The sequence below is a fragment of the Cynocephalus volans genome, chromosome 2 (genome assembly GCF_027409185.1).
Source record: "Cynocephalus volans isolate mCynVol1 chromosome 2, mCynVol1.pri, whole genome shotgun sequence".
NCBI classification, from domain to species: Eukaryota; Metazoa; Chordata; class Mammalia; order Dermoptera; family Cynocephalidae; genus Cynocephalus; species Cynocephalus volans.
In genome coordinates this window covers 200,571,290-200,590,416 of record NC_084461.1, presented here as the reverse complement: position 1 = coordinate 200,590,416, position 19,127 = coordinate 200,571,290, and the positions used below count along the sequence as shown (strand labels likewise).

General features: G+C 43.4%; 1 protein-coding gene across 1 annotated transcript in view; it reads right to left on the bottom strand.

Annotated features, from left to right (window-relative positions):
* Positions 1 to 342: 342 nt before the first annotated feature.
* SEZ6L (seizure related 6 homolog like) overlaps positions 343 to 19,127 on the bottom strand; it is a 189,466-nt gene continuing 170,681 nt past the window's right edge. The window contains exons 13-17 of the mRNA XM_063087741.1: positions 12,204 to 12,398; positions 7,056 to 7,088; positions 4,836 to 4,947; positions 3,367 to 3,469; positions 343 to 403 (exon numbers count right to left, since the gene is read on the bottom strand). Coding sequence (XP_062943811.1) covers positions 374 to 403; positions 3,367 to 3,469; positions 4,836 to 4,947; positions 7,056 to 7,088; positions 12,204 to 12,398 — 473 coding nt within the window. The 3' untranslated portion in view covers positions 343 to 373. The remainder of the gene's footprint in view (positions 404 to 3,366; positions 3,470 to 4,835; positions 4,948 to 7,055; positions 7,089 to 12,203; positions 12,399 to 19,127) is intronic.

Sequence of the window (19,127 nt, the reverse complement as noted above, 5' to 3'; positions counted from 1 at the left end):
GAAGCCAATCTGGGGTGTGTGTTGTGTGTTTGTGTGTGTGTGTGTGTGTGTGTGTGTCCACGTGTGTGCGCGTGTGTGTGCGCATATGTGTGTGTGTTGCTGTCTGCCATTTTGCAAATCTTCCACCTGCCTTCAGATATGAGGATGTCACATGAATTTGGCTGCAGCCACAATACATCAAACCACACCTATTTCAATTTTAAATATAATAAATACAGTGAAGAAAACAGTAAATCTTCAATAAAGAGTCTAAAGAAAAGACAGCTGACACTCTGGGGTTTCCATCAAATGCCGCATGGTCTCTGGATGAATGTCTCGAGGAGGTTGTCGTTGAGTTCATATCCGTAAGTTCCCTTCTCAAGTGTAGCTCTCTTTAGATGGAAACCTCATACTCTCTGGTTTCCTGCAAGAGAGAGAATAACAGATCTGTTAAACACCTGTGTGCTAGCATGATACACTGATGGTTCTAGTTCTTATACCTATGATGGTTAATTGGTTAACCTGTCTAGAATAAGGAATACCTAGAAACCTGTCAAAACATTACTTTTGGGTGCGTCTGTGAGTGTTTCCAGAGGAGATTATCATGACAGCCTGAGTGGATTGGGTGGGAAAAGATCCACCCTCAATATGGGTGGGCATCATCTGAAAAGTGAATCTCTCTCTCTGTCCTCTGGAGCTGGGATACACTCTTCTCTTCTGTTGGTGGACACCAGAACTCCAGGATCTTTAGCTTTTGGGTTCCAGGACATCCACCAGTGGCATCTCCAGCTCTCTAGACTTTGGCCTTCTATTGATAATGACAGCGTCAGCTTCCCTGGTTCTGAGGCTGCCGGATTTGGACTGAGCTATGCTTCTGGCATCCCAGAGTCTCCAGCTTGCAGATGGCCTACCACAGGACTTCTCAGCATTCATAATCACGTGAGTCAGTTTCCCTAGTAAATCCCCTCTCATATATCTATATCTATATCCTAATGGTTCTGTCTCTCTGGAGAATCCTGACTAATACAACACCTCCCAGTGTCTAGGCCCTTGGCCATGTTACTTAGTAGAATCCTTCCACTCTGACCCTGTCTTGCTTTTGCCAATAGGTTATAAAAAAAAAATGGCACACAGCAGGTGCTTAAAAAGTGCTTGTGTGCTTCTGCTTGTGTCCTTCCCTTCTGCCATCACCATGAGCAGGGCATGATGTCCCCACAGGAGGATGAAGGACACAGAAAGCCAGGCTGAGTCACCCAGTCAGCAATGAGCCAGGATGACCATCCAGCTGAAACTAGCTTACTGCCCCACAGACTGATGAGCAAATTAATGTTTCTTGCTCTAAGCCACTGAGTTTTGGGATTGTTTGTTACTCATCAGCATTATTATAGCTCTAGGTTATTGATATACTCTACTAATAAGTATTAATAAAGTCTATTCTCTAAAATGCTGTTTTTCACCAGCCTGACCTCTTCTCAGGATTTGGAAGTAAGTTCGATTAGAATGCAAAGTAACATATGCCTGTTCTTGGCAGTGCCCTTTAAAACGACTACAGCATGTGGGTAGCAACCAGTTTGATTTCTCCAATAGTGATGGAGTGTGCATAATGTATTCCAGGCCCCAGGGGCAAGGAGCAGGGAGATATAAGAAGTCATAGGCTCGGCCCTGGAAGTGGTCACTGTCACATGCATCAGTGGAAGTCTCCAGTTCCTGCTGGACCAACACAGGTATGCAACAATGTCTATGCTTCATGGTAGATGGGAGTGTGGTGGCAGACTCCAAGGGGGACCTCATGACTGCCACCTCCCGGCATTCATGCCCTTGCCGTAAGGGTGGGGAGGACCTGTGACCTGCTTCTAACCAACAGAATATGAAGGTGCCAGGATATCACTTCCGTGTTTATGGCACACAGGATTGTGACTTCCATTTTGTGACTCTCCCCTTGTCTTGCTGGCTTTGAAGAAGCAAGCATGGAAAGAAATTGAGGGTGACCTCTAGAGAACAGTCTGCAAGAAATCGAGGCCCTCAGTCCAACAGCCTGTAAGGAACTGAATGCCATCAACAACTACATAAGTTTGGAAGTGGCTCCTTCCCTGGTTGAGCCTCAGATGAGACTGCAGCCCCAGCTGATGCCTTGATTGCAATTGTGGGCCCTGAAGCAGAGGACCCATGCACACTGTGCCTCGATTGCCGACCTATAGCAACTATGAGATAATAAATGTGTGTTGTTTCAGGCCCCTAATTTGTAATAATGTTGTTATGCATCAGTAGATAACTAACACAGGAGGTCTGAGGAAGTGTGGGTGAGGAAAAGTTAGCAGGGACAAGGAACAAGTCAAGTTTGTGCCCCCCAAACACTGGCAGATGATTACACATCATTACACAGTGAATTTGAAGGTTGTGGTTTTGCAAAGTCATGATCAGCCTTTTGGTTCCTTACATGTACCTCTGGACCTTTGCACATCCTCTCCCTTCTGCTTGGAATCTTCTTCAGTCCATCTAAGTTATACTCACCTTCCATGTCTCAGCTTTACTGTCACTTTCTCAAAAATTTCTTCTGCAACCCTCTCCACATGTTCCTCATCATATACCCTCATAGAACCCTGTCCAATGTTTTTCATGGTTCTTAAAAATTATAATTTATTGTAATCAAGATATTCACAGGCACACTTGATCGACTGAGGTGAAGGAGAGGCAGGATAGCATAGTGATTAGCAGCACCAGGAAGAGTGTGTTCCAGCTCCAGACCATACATCCTGCCTGTGTGCAACCTGGGCCAAATTATTTTCCCTCTCTCTGGACTTTAATATGCTTATTGGTCAATCAAAGGTAACTGTTGAATCTAATGCAAAAATTTGCAACGATCCAAGGAGATTATGCATTTAAAGTGCCCGGCATGTGGTACATGTTATTATTATTATTATTGATACCTGTCTCCTTCACAAGACTGCAAGGTCAGTAATGGCAGGATCTGTGTCTGTTTTGTTCATGACTGTGTTCCCAGTATCCAGCACAGGTCCTGCCACTCAAATGTATAGGAATGTTGCACACTGCCACTCAGTAAGGAATGGAGCTCAGTAAGATGCCACCAGGTCACCAGTGGGCTCTGATCCATCTTAGTCATCTCTCCTTGGGTCTTGGGTGCAGCCACCTCTTTCTGAGAGCATTCCACCAAGAGTGAACAGACTCACAGGCTCATCACTGGCTCCAATCACTTGCAGAGAGAGCTGGGTTCTCTCAGCAGTTATCTCAATAGGGGTCTTGGTGAGGATGAAACAGGACCCCTGGCCTTGCCTCTCGTGAGCAAAAGGAAATGAAACCTTCAGTTTCGTTGTCAGTGAATTCAGAGCAAAGAGGGAGGAACCCGGGAGAGGAGAGAGACCCACTCACCCCTGTCTCGTAAATGGGGTTGTCAAATTCGGTTTCCACGGTGATCTGGCTGTAGGGGTGGGAATACATCAGGGGCAGGCGGAGGTTAGAGTAATAGCGACATCTGGAGAAGAGATGAGAAAGGAGAGAGAAGTCACTTCTCCCCAAATAGAAGGGGAGACATTGCAGTACCAAAGAGGAAGAGTTGGTGCCACTTCCTGAGCACAGGCACCTCTGTGAATGACAACGAGGATGTGTGGAAACAGCCTCTTGCTGGTGAGAATCCTGGTGAGGTGAAAGCAGAAATTATAACTGCTGTCAACTTCTACCCCAGTCACTGATAGCTAAAGCCTTCCTCTCCCCCTTACTGGGGAGGGGATGAAGCTTAATTTATTTTCACTTGGAAGGTGACTCAAGTCCCTCTTTAATGCAAAGAGCAACAATAACAATAATGAGCATTTATTGAGCACCTACTATATGCCAAGTCTTAGAGCAGCCTTCTCCAGCCACCTATTTAAGTGGGGTTCCTCTGTTACTTACCACACTTGATCTCTCTCCCTGATCATTTTAATCTTACTGTGGTTTAGTTTATTTGTGTATTTACTCTCTCCCCTCTCCCCCAGACTGTGAACTCCACTAGGGCAGGGACAATTTACATTAGGCACATACCAGCCCCAGGACCTTTGCACATGCTCTTTCTCTGCCTGAACCCCTTCTATCCCACATACTGGCATGGTTTACTTATTATTGCTTTCAAGGCCTTGCTGAAATGTAATTTCTCAGCAGGGCCTCCTCTGCCTGCCCCATTTAAAATGCAATCATCCCTTCTATACCAGAGCCCTTTATCCACCTTGCCCGGCTTTCTTTTTCTCCCTGCATTTATCACCTTCCAACGTCCTACATACTTTTCTTATATACTTTGCTTATTGCCTATATTCCCCCATTAGAACCTGAGCCCCACAAGGACAAAGATTTTCTTCTGTTTTGTTCACAGTGATGTTCCTAGAGCCCTGGAAGCTGCCTGGTGCATATTGAGTGCTCGATAATTTGAATTGGAATAAATTAGTGACTATCCTGGGCATGGTTAAATATCTTCCTACTTCACCAAATGCAAATTCTATGACCCCCAACACCTGGGACAATGTCTGGTACCTATTAGATTGTCAGCTCCCATTTGTTGAGTAAGTGAGCAATGAAACGAATGGGTCATTGTGCCTGGTAATGTCAATGTCCCCCACTAAACCATAAGCTCCTGGAGGTCAGGAACGGTGTCTATCTTATTCAATACTGCACGCTCACCCCTCCTACAATGGAGGCTTGGCAAGGGCCCCAAATAAATATTTATCCCAGATAGTTGAGTTGAGTCACACACAACATTTCTACAATCACACGAATGCCACTACACCCTGAGTCTCAGCGAAGTGAAATGCCCACCAGTGTGCTGGTGGCTGAGTGGCTGAGTGGCAGCTCATCTCCCCTCAGTCCCCTACCTTGTGATGTAAATGTAGGCTCCTCCCAGCAGTAAGGAGATGACGAGGACCGGGATGAAGATGGCAAGCGCCATGTTGCCCCCTTCCAGTGACGACTCGGCTGCCGCTTCTGCTACTGAACACACGAGCCAGTGAGGTCTTCACTTCTCACACACCCAACTCACACAGCTCCCTGGCTCCCAGGTGATGGCCTGCCTTCCCAACTCCACACCCACTCAGAGAGCTGAGGTCACAGAGTCTTCAACAGTGGACAACCATCTCCAGAGGGGAGATGACGCAGGGACTAGAGGCAACAGCACTGGTGCTTTGCCAGGGAGCCCAGACTCATCTTGGGTATGACGGCCATAGGGGCTACCAAGAATCACACTGTTGGAGCCCTAATCAGACCACATCCATTTCTGGGGGTGGGTGTGGTTGAAATCTGGTTAAAATCCAATTCAAGGGAAGACTTGGAGAAAATCCCAAATGTGGTAACTGGGAAGGCAGATTCTCTAGACATTTTCATGGAGTGAAGAAGAGAAATAGGAATGGGTCTGGACCCCAGATTTGGGAGTGGTGAGCTACCTGTATGTCCATGAGTTGGATGTACTAGGGGTCAGCCACAAGGTTTCTAAGCAGGGGCTCCCAAACCCAGCTGCCCAGCTGGGGAGCTTGCTGCACCCAGTTGAGGGTGTGCGTGTGTGTGTGGCTCCCAGAACTAGTCAGGCAGACTCTCCAGGAGTGGGCTCTGAGCAGCTGGGACAGCTGGCAATTCTGCACACCCTGATGACACCCCAACTGTGAAGACCCAGTGCTGATTCCCAGAGGCCACTGCTGCATGTTCTTGGGCAGCTCTGTCAGCCTCACGTGGAGGCTCCCACTACCTCCCAATGTTTGTGGCAATTGCATGAACTATGGTAGCTATTGTGGGACCCAGAGTGTTTTCCCAGCAGGGCTTGCAGGGAGACCCCACATCTCTTCTAGAAGTTTGGCCTCCAAGGTTCCTCTACCATTCTCCATGGTCACATCTAACAGCGTTCAGCTGTACACCAATCTAAAATCCATTAACCACCACTTTATGGGGTCTGAAAAATCAATCCTAAAGCCCACAATAAATGCATGAGCACAAAACATTATGAGGGTGCTTGTAATTTCTGAGCAACCCCTGCCCTTTGAGACAATCTCATGGTCCATTGGTTGGCAAAAGGCAGAAAAAGGATGCCCTGAACAGAGAATGACACAGAATGCCCTCTATTTTCCAAGCAGAGTGACTAATACATACTCTTCCCCTACGCTTGTGTTTGAAGCCTGACTACCTTCTGGGAATAAAATGTCGCCTGCTACAAGGAACAGCAACTAAAGAAATGCGTTTCACACAGCCCCAGATTCTGAGTGCCAGCAAGCTAAATATGGCTCCAGCAATAATCATAAAAACTGCTCAATTGGTCGAAACACTTAAAAAATGAAACAATATATTATTTATTTTTTCCGACATCACAGCTCAGATTTAATAGAGGCAACACAGAATGCAGAATGTTTTACGTATGAGAGGAGTTGGAAAGGGAAGGAACCACAAACTAAATACGAAACCAAAAATAAAATCCTGGATAGCTTTTAACATCTGTTCCACATTAATAAACCTCACTGGGGAAGTCCTAATAAAATAAGGGGGTAAGGAGAGAAGGTACAGGTGTGCTGGAGAAGAAAAAGACTCAGGGGAAAACAGAGGATGCTCGGTGTGGAAAGTGAGGATCACTAGATTTATTTCCCCAAATAGCACCATGTGGTTGAAAAATGTTACAATTAGGGTTAAACCTTTCTCAGGCACATGGACTCTCAGCTTTCCTTACCTTTTCATGTATAGGACTGGTGTCAAATCCCTTTTGAGTTATATTTAGGGCCCCAAATCAAAAATCCAATGATTTCATACTTTATAATATCATTTGTTTTCAAATTATCCTCTGCAGTGTAAAGGCACAATTTCTTTCTTTTTTTTTTTTTTTTTTTGTCTTTTGTGACCGGCCGCACCGCGGGTCTACCAGCCATCCTTATATAGGATCCGAACCCGCGGCGGTGGGAGCACTGCTGCACTCCCAGCGCCGCACTCTCCCAAGTGCGCCACGGGGTCGGCCCCACAATTTATTTCTTATGTTTTTAGGTACCTGGATAAAGATGTTCAAGGACCTGCCCTGTTTTCTACTATTAGCTTGATTTATTGGATTTTTTCATTATGGAACTCACCTTCTAAAGCATGTTCAAAACTGTCTTGATTAACTGAAAGAGAAATCAGGAAGCATTGGTTAATGTAAAGTGAGTTGACTCTGCACAAAATGAAGCAAAAAAAAAAAAAAAAATTAGATACAAAAGCCTAGGTCATGTTTTGCTAGAGTTAGAGCTATGTTTTTACTTGTTTTGGGAGACTGTAATCAGTGAAAATGCCTGGACACATTCACTTCCTAAGTTCCCAAAAGAAGATGAGATGGTTAAGAAAGACACAAGAGCAACAATGGTAATAGTGGATAATTACTGAACACTCACCACGTGTCTGATACTGTGCTAAGGGCTCTATATCATTTGCTCATTTAACCCTCACACAATCTCATTAATTAGATAATATTATCATCCCCATTTTACAGATGAGCAGACAGAGGTTTAGAGAAGTGAAATGACTTCTCTAACATCACATAGCTTCTAAGTCATGGAGGCAGGATTTAAACCGGGACTACTAGGCTTTCTCTCACCTCTGCTCTCAACTACGTGGTTAGGCTCTTCTCATTGCGTTTGTGTAGGACACAGCACTGATGGACCATGAGGCTAAGACTTTATACAAAATGCAGCTAGAGGTGAGGCTGTTTTCCTGCTTCGAAATATATATTTATGTAAACCTTTCTAATCTCATTTTTATTCTGAGTTTATTTGACTAGGCTTCGTATTTCATGTATAACTATTTTTTGGATAACTTTTATATTATTTTAAAATTGGAACATAATAATTGTACATACTTATGGTGTACAGAGTTATATTTCAGTACATGTGTACAATGTGTGATGATCAAATCAGGGTAACTAGCCTATCTATCATTGCAAAAGTTTATCATTTCTTTGTGCTGAGAGCATTCAAGCTCCTCTCTTGTAGCCATTTGAAAACATACAATAAATTATTATTAATGATAGACACCTAGCACTACTGTAGACCATTAGAACTTATTTTCCTATCTGGCTGTAATTTTGCATCTGTTAACCAACTTCTCTCCTTAACTCTTCTTCTCCCACCCTGTCCCAGCCTCTAGTAACCACAATTCTACTCTCTATTTCTATAAGATCAACTTTTTCTTAGCTTCCACATATGAATGAGAATGTGTGATGTTTATCTTTCTGTGTATGACATATTTCACTTAACATAATGTCTTCCAGGCTCATCTACATTGCCACAAATGACAAGAGTTCATTTTTTTTATGGCCGAGTGGTATTCCATTGTGTATATACACCACAATTTCTTTATGCATTCATCTGTGGATGGACACTTAGATTGATTCCATATCTTGGCTATTGTGAACAGTGCTGCTATAAACGTGGTGGTGCAGATATCTCTTTGATCGAGTATAAATATTTTTATTCAAGTTGAAGATGAAGGGAATGGCAATTAATGCTTTGGCCTCAAAGTCATCATAGTAGCTGAGCACAAAAAACATGCTCCCAGATATACTGTACTCCATACATACAATTATCATGGGTCAGTCAAGAAAAATAAATTAGGGCTGGCCGGTTAGCTCAATTGTTTAGAGCACAGCCTTGTAATACCAAGGTCAAGGGTTTGTTTTCTCATACTGGCCAGCCACCCCCAACCCCGAAAAAAATTGCATTAAAAAAAAAAAAAGAAAAATAAATTTAAAAGGGGGAAAAAAGAGAAATAGAGAGTAGAATAGTGGTTACCAGGAGCAGGGAAAGGGCGAGGCTAGGGGGTTTGGGGAAAGGTTGGCAGACTGGTTGGTACAAAGCTACAGTTAGACAGGAAGAATAAGTTCTGGTGCTCTAGGATGACAATGGCTAATAATACTCTATTGTATATTTCAAGATAGGCAGAAAAGAGGATCTTGAATGTTATAACCACAAAGAAATGATAAATATTTAGGTGATAGATATGCTAACTATTGTAACTGTGTTGTTTTACAGTATATGCACATATGGAAACAACAAATTGTACCCTATAAACACATACAATGAAATAAAAAAAAAACGAAACCCAAAAAACAACAAAGATAGGTGTTTCTTCCAAGGATGCAAACCCCAGCATGAAGGGCTTGGATGATAGGACTGCAGTGTTAGGGATAGGAGGGGCAGCCACTGGAGGCTTAGCTATACTCATGTATGGTATGACCCCTTTTTCTTTTGTAGAAGAAAAACAGCCCCTCCCACCTCTTTCCAATTATGTCTATTTGTTTAAGTCCAGGAAAAGGTGAGACTGTAAACTCAGGTGATTAGCCCCACATGACCCTTCTCATGGTGTCCTTACTTAGATTTCTTAAAAACAAACTCTGTTAATTTTTCTCCCCAACAGAACACTTACGAACATTAAATTAATTTCTATTCATGCCCATGTAATGGTTAGGGAGTTTACAGGAAATCTTTTTTTTTTTTTTTTTTTTTAAATAACTGGTTAGTTAACATCAGGTTACTTCAGACTACTACTTTATTTTTTTTATTTTTTTGTCTTTTTGTGACCGGCCGCACCATGCTGAGTGCACCGGCCATCCTTATATAGGATCCGAACCCACGGCAGGATCGCTGCTGAGCTCCCAGCGCCGTACCCTCCCGAGTGCGCCACGGGTTCGGCCCTACAGGAAATCTTTACTCAAGAAAACTTACCAGTACTTTAACCCTACAAAGCTGATTTCCTGTGCTCTCAAAAATAAATTCAAATACATGGCTGAACTTAGTCAAAATTAAGGGGGACTGGGGAAAGGCAGCCGTCTTACATGCTAACTGCTGCTTACTGTGCTCTGCTCTTTGGAAAGACCTCTTATTCTCTTATTAAGAAGCACTTGTACAAGTCATTGTGATTCACAGGATAAGCCTCCACTTGATTGCAGGTGAGATTAAATTGCATCTTCATGCCAGCGTTTCCCACACTTGGCTGATGATATGGTTCACCTGTGGTGCGAGTTAAATTGGTCCCTGGGACCTGTCTTAGACTTAGTGAATCAGAATTTCCATGGAAGGGGCCCAGGACTGTTTACATTTGCACCCTGTGTTTGGAAACCACTGCCTTAAGTGGCCCTCAAATTCAAAGTGCACTCAAGCAACTGAGAGCTTGTTAAAATGCCTATTCCAGGCCCCACCCCCCGGTGATTCTGATTTTGTAGGGCTGGGGTAGATTCAGGGGTGTTTCTAATGAACACTCTCAGTGTCTGATGCTGGGGTAACTGGCTGGCTGGGGGCTTTCCTAACAGCCCTGAAGCCCACCCCCCAGGCAGCCCACTGTAGATGAGGCAGGAAATTTACAGTCAGGAGATATGAGTTCAAGTCTTAGCTTTGTCTTGTATGAGCTGTGTGGCTTTGGGAAAGTCACTTAACTTCTCTGAGCTTCTCTTTTCACATCTGTATAATAGGTAAGATGGCTCACCCATCTTAGACTGTGGTCATGGATGAGGCTTAAATGAAGTGACTCAAGGGAAAAAATATTTTTTTATAAAGGTAAAATTCACATAACATAAAATTAACTGTTTTAAAGTGTACAATTCAGTGGCATTTAGCACATCCACAGTGTTCTGCAACCATCATCTCTATCTAGTTCCAAAACATTTTCATCAACCCCAAACAAATCCCAAACCCATTAAGCAGTTACTCCTCATTCCTTCCTTCCAGCCCTAGGCAACCAGTACTTTGCTTTCTGTCTGTACGGATTTATCTATTCCGAATATTTGTGTCTGGCTTCTTTCACCTGGAATCCTGGTTTCAAGGTTCATCCATGTTGCAGCATGTGTCAGCACTTCATTCCTTTTTATGGAGTATACCTCATTTACGCTTATCCATTCACTTGATGGACATTTGGGTTGTTTCCATATTTTGGCTAGTGTGAATAATGCTGACATGAACATTTATGTACAACATTATTGAAAACATTTTGAATATCTGTTTTCAATTTTTTAGACATATACCTAGGGGTGAAAAGGCTGTCTGGGAAAGTATTTTTAAGCCTTAAAGCTAGTGTTCACGACTAAGGTAATTGAGGATCCACTGAAGTTATGGGTTTCCAAGTACGAATGTAAAACTTCACGCTTCCGTTCCCCTGGGGAGAGAATTTAGAGCTTTTTTTTTTTTTTGTGACTGGTTCTCAAAGGAGTACTCATGCCATGAAAGGTTAAAATCCACTGGCCTAAAACATTGAACATATTTAGGATATTATTATTGATTGTACACTTCGAAGTCCTGGGTAAATGGAGCCAAATTTCACTTGCTGTGTCACAACTTAATTTCAATGATGAGTATTTCATTAACTCTAAGATGCAATTTTCCCACTTTTCATGGGGGCCTGTCTTACAGTCAATTGTGTGTTATGATCGCTGCCACCAGGTGGCGTCACATTCCTGTGTGTGCGCAAACGTGGAGCGCACCGAGCACCAGCCTTTGCAGGAGGGGCGTGAGCGCCTTGGGGGAACGCTCTGCAGGCAGCAGGGGAGCACTCGTAACCATGGGAACCAAGTGGCGGGAAGGGGGTGCAGAAGGTGGGAAATGTGTAAGCCACGTCCTCGGAGCAGGAATCAAAAGTAGGTCTACTCTCAGGGCTGGGACAACGGCGAGGCAAGAGAGGCTTTGGGGGGCGTAAAGTGTGCGGAGACATTCTTTTTTAAGTCTGACCCTGCATCACAGGACAGCCCCAGTCCCAGCCCTGCCTCGGCATAATTGCAAACGCTGAGCACTGAAGACTTTAGTTCTTTTATGAACCCTCCAAGGGAAGTCTGCATTTCCGATACTTTTGATGGCACCGGCAATACTGAGTGGAAAAATAGGACACCAAAGACCCCGAGTCACAAATGATTCCAAAGTGGCAGACTCTGAAGGTGGGGAAGTTTAAAGACAAGGGAAACAATTTATTTTCATTATATTTTCATTTTAAAGTTTTCATAAGTGTAGTATATGATAAAAATCTAAGCTTGAATTAGCTCCTTTTGTAAGCAAAAATAAAAATGCTAAGCAAGAAGACATTGTGTCATAGTTTAATTGGCAGCATTTTTTTTTTCTTTCTCTGTGGTGGGTAAAGGAATGGTAGCATCTTAGATTTAATGAAGTACAGTAGCCGAGCTTTTTAGAGCAAGTTCAGAATTCCTGTGAGCCAGTTCACATATCTTCAGGGACCTCAGATCCCGTGTTGAGAGGAGTTTTCTTTACCTTTACAAACGGGCAGTGGCCCATTCCAGTGGGATGGCTGTCCCAGGATACATCGAATGGTTACTTCTCCCATGAGCTCGAAGCCTTCGTAGCACATGAAGGTGAGAGACTCTCCTGGCAGGTAGAGTCGCTTGTACAGGATTTGGTATCCATTCTCAGGCAACCCTGGGTTGTCACATGCCAGGGACTCCTCCGCTGAAATGCAAGCCAAAAGGAGCTCTGATGAGATGATGCAAATCTCTGGGGACTCCCACACAGAGCCTGTGTGATCTGGTTTTGGCCAGCCTCTCCAGCATCCTCTCTACACCCCCAGTTAGCAACAAACTGTTTCCCATTCTTTATACTCACCTTTCTCCCACTGCTGGGCACAGATTACACATGGGCATGATGGAGTGAATGGGCTGTGGGATCTGGGTGAAAATCTGGGTTATGCTACTCATTAGCTGGGTGACCTCCAGCAAGTGGCATAACCTCTCTGATCCTCAGTTTCCTCATCAGCAAAATGAGAATAATAATAGTACCTATCTCATAGAGATTTGGAAGACTAAATAAGATAATGGGTGTAAGATACTTAGTAAATGATGGATGGGGGTGGTGGTTAATTATTATTCTTACTTCTCATGTTACTCCTAACCTGCCCAGCCAGCCTGGCTAGGTCTTGTCTTTCAATACCAAAAAAAAAAAAAAAAAAAAAGAAGTCCTCATTTCTCCTCCTCCAGGAAGACTTCCCTGATGCCTCCTACCACCAGCTGATGAGCTTGTTAAGCCAAGCTTGAAGCTCTGGGCTTGGGATAAATGGTCCCAACTAATAGGCCCACACTGCCATCTGGTGGCTGCTCTTCTCTACTGTAGACACAAAGTCCTTGATAGCCTAAGACGTTGGAGAATTGAACCTGCGGGTTTAATCCATTTCAGGCCCAGCATGTGATCTAGCTTTTGTCCAGCATCCAGATGAAATGGACAGTCAGCAAACACTGCTTTGCACACAGGACTACAAATCCTAAAACATTTAAAAAATTTATTATTTAAAAAATTTTCAAATTGTTGTAAAATCCATATAAAATAAAATTGATCATAACCATTTTAAGTATACAGTTCACTAGTGTTGGGTACATTCACCTTGTCGTGCATCTGATCTCTCATTTGGCCAAACTGAACTCTATATGCGTTAAACAACTCCCCTCCCCCAGCCCCTGACAACCACCATTCTATTTTCCGTTTCTATAAATTTGACTTCTCTAGGTACTTCGTGTAAGTGGAATCATATGGTATTTGTCTTTTTGTGACTGGCTTATTTCACTTAGCTGAATGTCCTCAAGGTTCATGCGTGTTGTGTACCATGTGTCAGAATTTTCTTCCTTTTCAAGGCTGAGTAATATTCCATCATGCATGCATACAGCATTCGTTTATCTTCTCATTCATTGATAGACACTTGGGCTGCTTCCACCTTTTGGCTATTGGGAGTAATGCTGCTATGAACATGGGTGTACAAATATATCTTCAAGACCCTGCTTTCAGTTCTTTTGGGTGTTTACCCAGGAGTGGAATTGCTGGATCATATGGTACTTCTATATGTAATTTTTTGAGGACTCTCCATACTGTTTTCCATAGCAACTGCTCCAGTTTTCATTTTCATCAAGAGTGCACTGGAGTTCCAGTTTCTCCACATCAAATCCTAAAACAGTTTATCCTTTTCTTCTGGACTTTGCTTTGGCTTAGGAAGACCCACGTCTTCAAATATCACATCCTGCACCTGCCATCAGTGTTGCAAAGAAACATGATGGAAAGAGCTTCCACCAACAGCTTGACTGGCAAAACTCTCCAGAGAGGTAGCATGCTGTCTCTTTTACTTGAAGTATTCCTGTAACATCTGAGTGATTTTTACACCTTACTAGTATAATTCCCCAGCCCGTCATCATGTCGACTCTGCAGATCCTTGTTCAGAACATGGAACAGGTGGGCCGTTTATGTCTTACATGATGATTCTGATGTACCTTGAGACGACACAGTCTCTCCAGATTTGGCTTTGTCTCATCTCCTGCCTCCCTCTCTGTTTCTTACCTTTCATTGAAATATTTGCATTTTGCCAGATGGATGACGCTGTGTCACCTGTGGTGCTTTTGTCTGTGCTGCTCCCTTACCTGGAACACCTTTCTCCTCCTATTTACAGGGGAATATGGAAGACTGGTTCTAAGACAGCCCTTAATAATTCCTACACTCTCCTCTGAGTGTGGGCGGGATCTGGGAATTGCTTCTAACCATCAGAATATGGCAAAGGGGATGGGATGTCACTTCCATAATGATGTCACCTAAGATTGTAACTTCTGTCTTGCTAGCAGACTCTCACTGTCTTTGTTGAAACACTTGGCTATGCTCTGAGCTGTGCTATGGAAAGGCCCATGTGGCAAGGAAGTTAGGGTGGTCTCTCGCCAACAGCTTGTAAGGCACTTAATCTTGCAAACACCCATGTGAGCTTGGAAGTGGACCCTTTCCCAATTGAATCTTTGGATGAGACCCCAGCGACGATGAGAGATCCTGAACCAGAGGACCTGGTTAAGCTATGCCCAGATTCCTGGCCCACAGAGACTGTAAGACAATAAACATATGTTGTTTGAAGTATCTTATTGTGCAACATGAATCTCAAGGATCCCCTCAAGGCCCAGATCTGTCCCCAGTGGCATGAATTCCTCTGTTCTTGGAACCATGTCCTATAACCTGCACAGACCTCCATTACAGCTTCAGAATATTTTCTGGTACTGCTTAGTTCTCACCTCTGCACTTCTTTCCCAGACTGGAATCGTATTATGTCTGTGCCAGAACTCCCAGTGCCCAGCACAATGCTTGGTCACAGGAAGCATGCATTTGTGCAGTCAACAAATGCTTATTGAGCAATAATTATGTGCCAGCGCATAGGTAGCATTGAGGACACAGAGGTGAATAAAACAGATATAACCCTGGCCCCATAGAACTTGTGGGTGGGAGGCACTGGCATAAGAGAGGTCCCACCAGGAACATTTTTCTCTGTGAATATGACCTACATATGGGCTCCATTTAGCTTGTGCAATGTAAATTTTAAAATAGCTACTAAGCTTTCCCAAATCAAGATATTTCATATAATAATCTAGATCTCTGTCTCCTTCTGAAACATCAGAACATCCAGAAATACTTGGTTCATGTAGTCACATGGCAGTGATTGGCTGGAGTTGAGCAGCAGCTGTCCACGAGGACAGGGATGTGTTTCATTTTAGCCACAATCTCCATCACTCCCTGTCATCTTTCGCACAGTACTCTCCTGGCCCTGTAGGCATTTAAATGTATCACCTTTCCAATGAACAAATAAATGAACAATGAAAGAATATGTTTGGTGGCCGTAATCACCACCACCGAAGGATTTGGGCTTTGATCTCCTCAAATGTGTAGGTGGGTAGGAACACAGCTTCTACTCTTGAGGTTGAAGGATTTTCCTTTATACTTCAATGGCAACCTTCATTGAGAGTTCAGAACTGGTTTTTTGTTTGTTTGTTTGTTTTGTTTTTGTTTTTGTTTTACTGTTCTTCAGATCCAACCAGCCCAGAAGTCAGCCTGTCCAGGTCACTGTCCACGTCAATGTGCAGTTAGGGTTGTGTCATGTATGACCACACAGATGTGCTCTGGCAGGCATGCATGCATTTATTCAGAAAATATTCCATGAGTGCTTACTGCATGCCCGGCCATGCGTCCTGCAGTGGGATCGGGCAGTGGGTCAGACTCCATTGCTGCCCTCCAGAGCTCATGGTCTGGGGGCTCTAAGGGAGCAAACCTGTGTGTGTCAACAGACAAGTTAATAAGAAATGGCAGTTGCTGTTCAAGAGAGAACCTCAGAAGACCCTGGGTGCCTGGAGGGGACCCCTGATGTAGCCAAGGGGAGGGGTGGTTAGAAAAGTTGACAAGAGAGAGGCAGAGATGTTGACTAGAGTTTCCTTTTCAGAGACTCCCAGATGTGAGGCACCGAATGGTTCAGTTGATACTTGGTCAAGGCTAATCCTTCCAGTAGACGAAGGTCATCAAGGCTTGAAGTTCACCCACCAACACTTCAGAGCAGCCTGTGTATGCAGCCAAGGATTCTGTGTCTGAGCTCAGAGTCAAATCTCAAGACCTTCCTAAATCAATCATGGGGAGCCCTTCAAGGCAGTGCTTATCATGTGCTCATGAGCAAAGCCTAAAAGGACTGGCAAGGAATCATTAGCCCTGCAGAGTGTGCCTTGGGGATGGGCTGTAGGAAGTTGCTATGGTTTGAATGTCCCCTCCAAAACTCATGTTGAAACTTAATCTCCAATGTGGCAGTATTGGGAGGTGGGACCTTCAAGAGATGATTGGGTCACGAGGGCTCTGCCCTTATTTGCAGATTAATGGGTTAATGGATTAATGGGTTACTATGGGAGAGGAACTGGTGGCTTTATAAGAAGAGGAAGAGAGACCTGAGCTAGCATGTGAGCACACACTCAGCCCCCTCACCATGCGATGCCCTGCCACCCCAGGACTCTGTGGAGAGTCCCCACCAGCAAGAAGGCCCTTACCAGTTGTGGCCTCTTGACCTTGGACTTCCCATCCTCCAAAGCTGTAAGAAATACATTTTGTTTCTTCATAAATTATCCAATTTCAGGTATTCTAAGCAATATAAAACGAACTAAGACAGAAGGGAAAATTTTGCTTTTTTTTTTTTTAAACAGCCTTATATAGCCTTTTGATATATCGTTTTTTAAACAAGGTGGGCCTGCATCACTTTCATAATAAACATGAATTACATCATGATCAGGACCCAGTGCTGATCCTGTTCTAATGATTCCTCTGAAAATATTCTGAAAAAGCCTTTGGTCTTCAGGCCAGCTGAGCTTACTGCAGCCTGGTACATAGTAGGTGCCCAATAAATGTTTCTTGAAAGCCTTTACATCAACTCAATTAGAGGAAGGTTATAGAGCAGAAGAGCTAGGGCTCATGTATTCCTAGTTGTGTGTCTGTGAGCACAATTGACCTCTCTGAGTCTCAATGTCCTCATCTGTAAAATGGGCTATCTCATAGGGTTGTTATGAAGATTAAAGGAGCTCATGCACATGAGGTGAGTACATTGGTTATTTTTATGACCTTTACAATTCTTGTCATTTTTTTGTACCAACTGTACTATTGTTTACTTAATATTTTTTTTATTTCTACTAACTTTTTCTGTTTAAATTATGCTATAAAATTTAGCCTCATCTTAAATATTAATAGTACTATAGACACAGGTTTCAAATGTTAGTTTTAATTTTTCTAATTTTTGTAGCAAAACGAAACACACAAAAAGTTCACCTGGCACTGTCTAAAGCCACACTGGTCCCACCAGTAGTGCACATAATAATACTCCTTGGGAAATGCAGCCCTCTGCACTGCACTTTACAGTTTATGAATCCCAGAGTCCAGAATTTGTTCTCTGTTTTTTTTTTTTTTTTTTTTCAGTTCACTAATTATTTACTCTGCACTTTGTTTGTGTCAAGTCTGCGTTAGGAGCTGGGCAGAACGGTGAATTAGGGAAGCATGGTTTTCTATTCTCCCAGAACTCAGTCTGGTGGCGGAGAGAGAACAGTTATCAGGTCTTTGCAACCCAGTGCAGTAACAGCTGTGCTGCGGGAAGCGCGGAGGAGAAACCTCACTCTCCCTCCCCCTGCGGTGGAAGAGGCTTCCTTTTGTCCCTATTAGTGGCTGCGAAGTGACTCAAGAGAACGAAGATCCCAAGTGCATTGCTTGCAGTGCAACAAAGTGACCAGCAGGTGGCAATGGCAACTCGGAAGGATTTCCCCATAACTTTTCCCTGAAATTTTCTTTCGTAGATTAACAGATTAGTTAATACAACAAATATTTTTTGAGAATCTTCTACATGCCAGACACTGTTCTTGGCTCTGGGCATACAATGATGTGCGAGATATATACGGTTCCTGCCTTCATGCTACTTAGCAACAATTCATCCGTATATATATTCTGCAAATATCTCCTGGGTGCCAACCCTGTGCTAGCACTGTCCTGGCACTGGGGAAATAGAAAGTAAGCAAAGGATAAATTATTAGACCCGCATGTGAAGGGGGATATTGACAGCAGTTTTAGGCAGAGGTGGGGGGCGGCACCCCCAGCTGTTCTCACCTGGGGTAAGTGCTAGAATCACCCTAGGTTCTACAGTGGCCTGGCTCCGCCCCCTAAGGTATGTTAATTTAATTAGTCCCCAGAGGGAGGGGAGGTGGTGGATTAACTGGTATAAAGGTATGCTAGCTACCCTAAGTGAATCAATGTACAGTATATGAACGTATTGAAACAACATACTATATCCCACAAATATGTACAAATAAATCTTAAAAACAACCAAAAAAAGGCACCTGCCCCGCCCAATTAGTTCCCCAGAGTATTCTTTTAAAACCTCCCCAGGATACTCTAAAGTTGAGCCAGGGCTCAGAACTGCTGCTTTGGTGTCTTGGTATGGTTCATAATTCATCATTTAATTAATTAATTTCCAAAATATTTGAACATCCATTCTATATTAAATGATTTGCATATATTATTTCTAATCCTCTCCCAAATCCTTAAAGGTAATAACAGCCATGACAAAAATAGCCAACATTTGCTGAGCCTCCTATGAGTCAGACATTATTTTGAGCTTAATATCTATGAACTCATTTAATATAATAACACTAAGACACAAATACTGTTATCATCCTCCCCATTTTGTATCTGATGCAAATGGAGCACAGAACTTTTGCATAACCTGTCAAGGGTCACAGGCTAGTTAGTGATACTGACAGGATTCAGATCCAGGTGGACCAGGTGGACTGTTAACCACGGCATCATGCAGCCATTTTACAGATGTGGAAACTGAGGCTCCGGTGGACCTCACTTGTGAAAAGTCCCACAAGAAAGAAATGA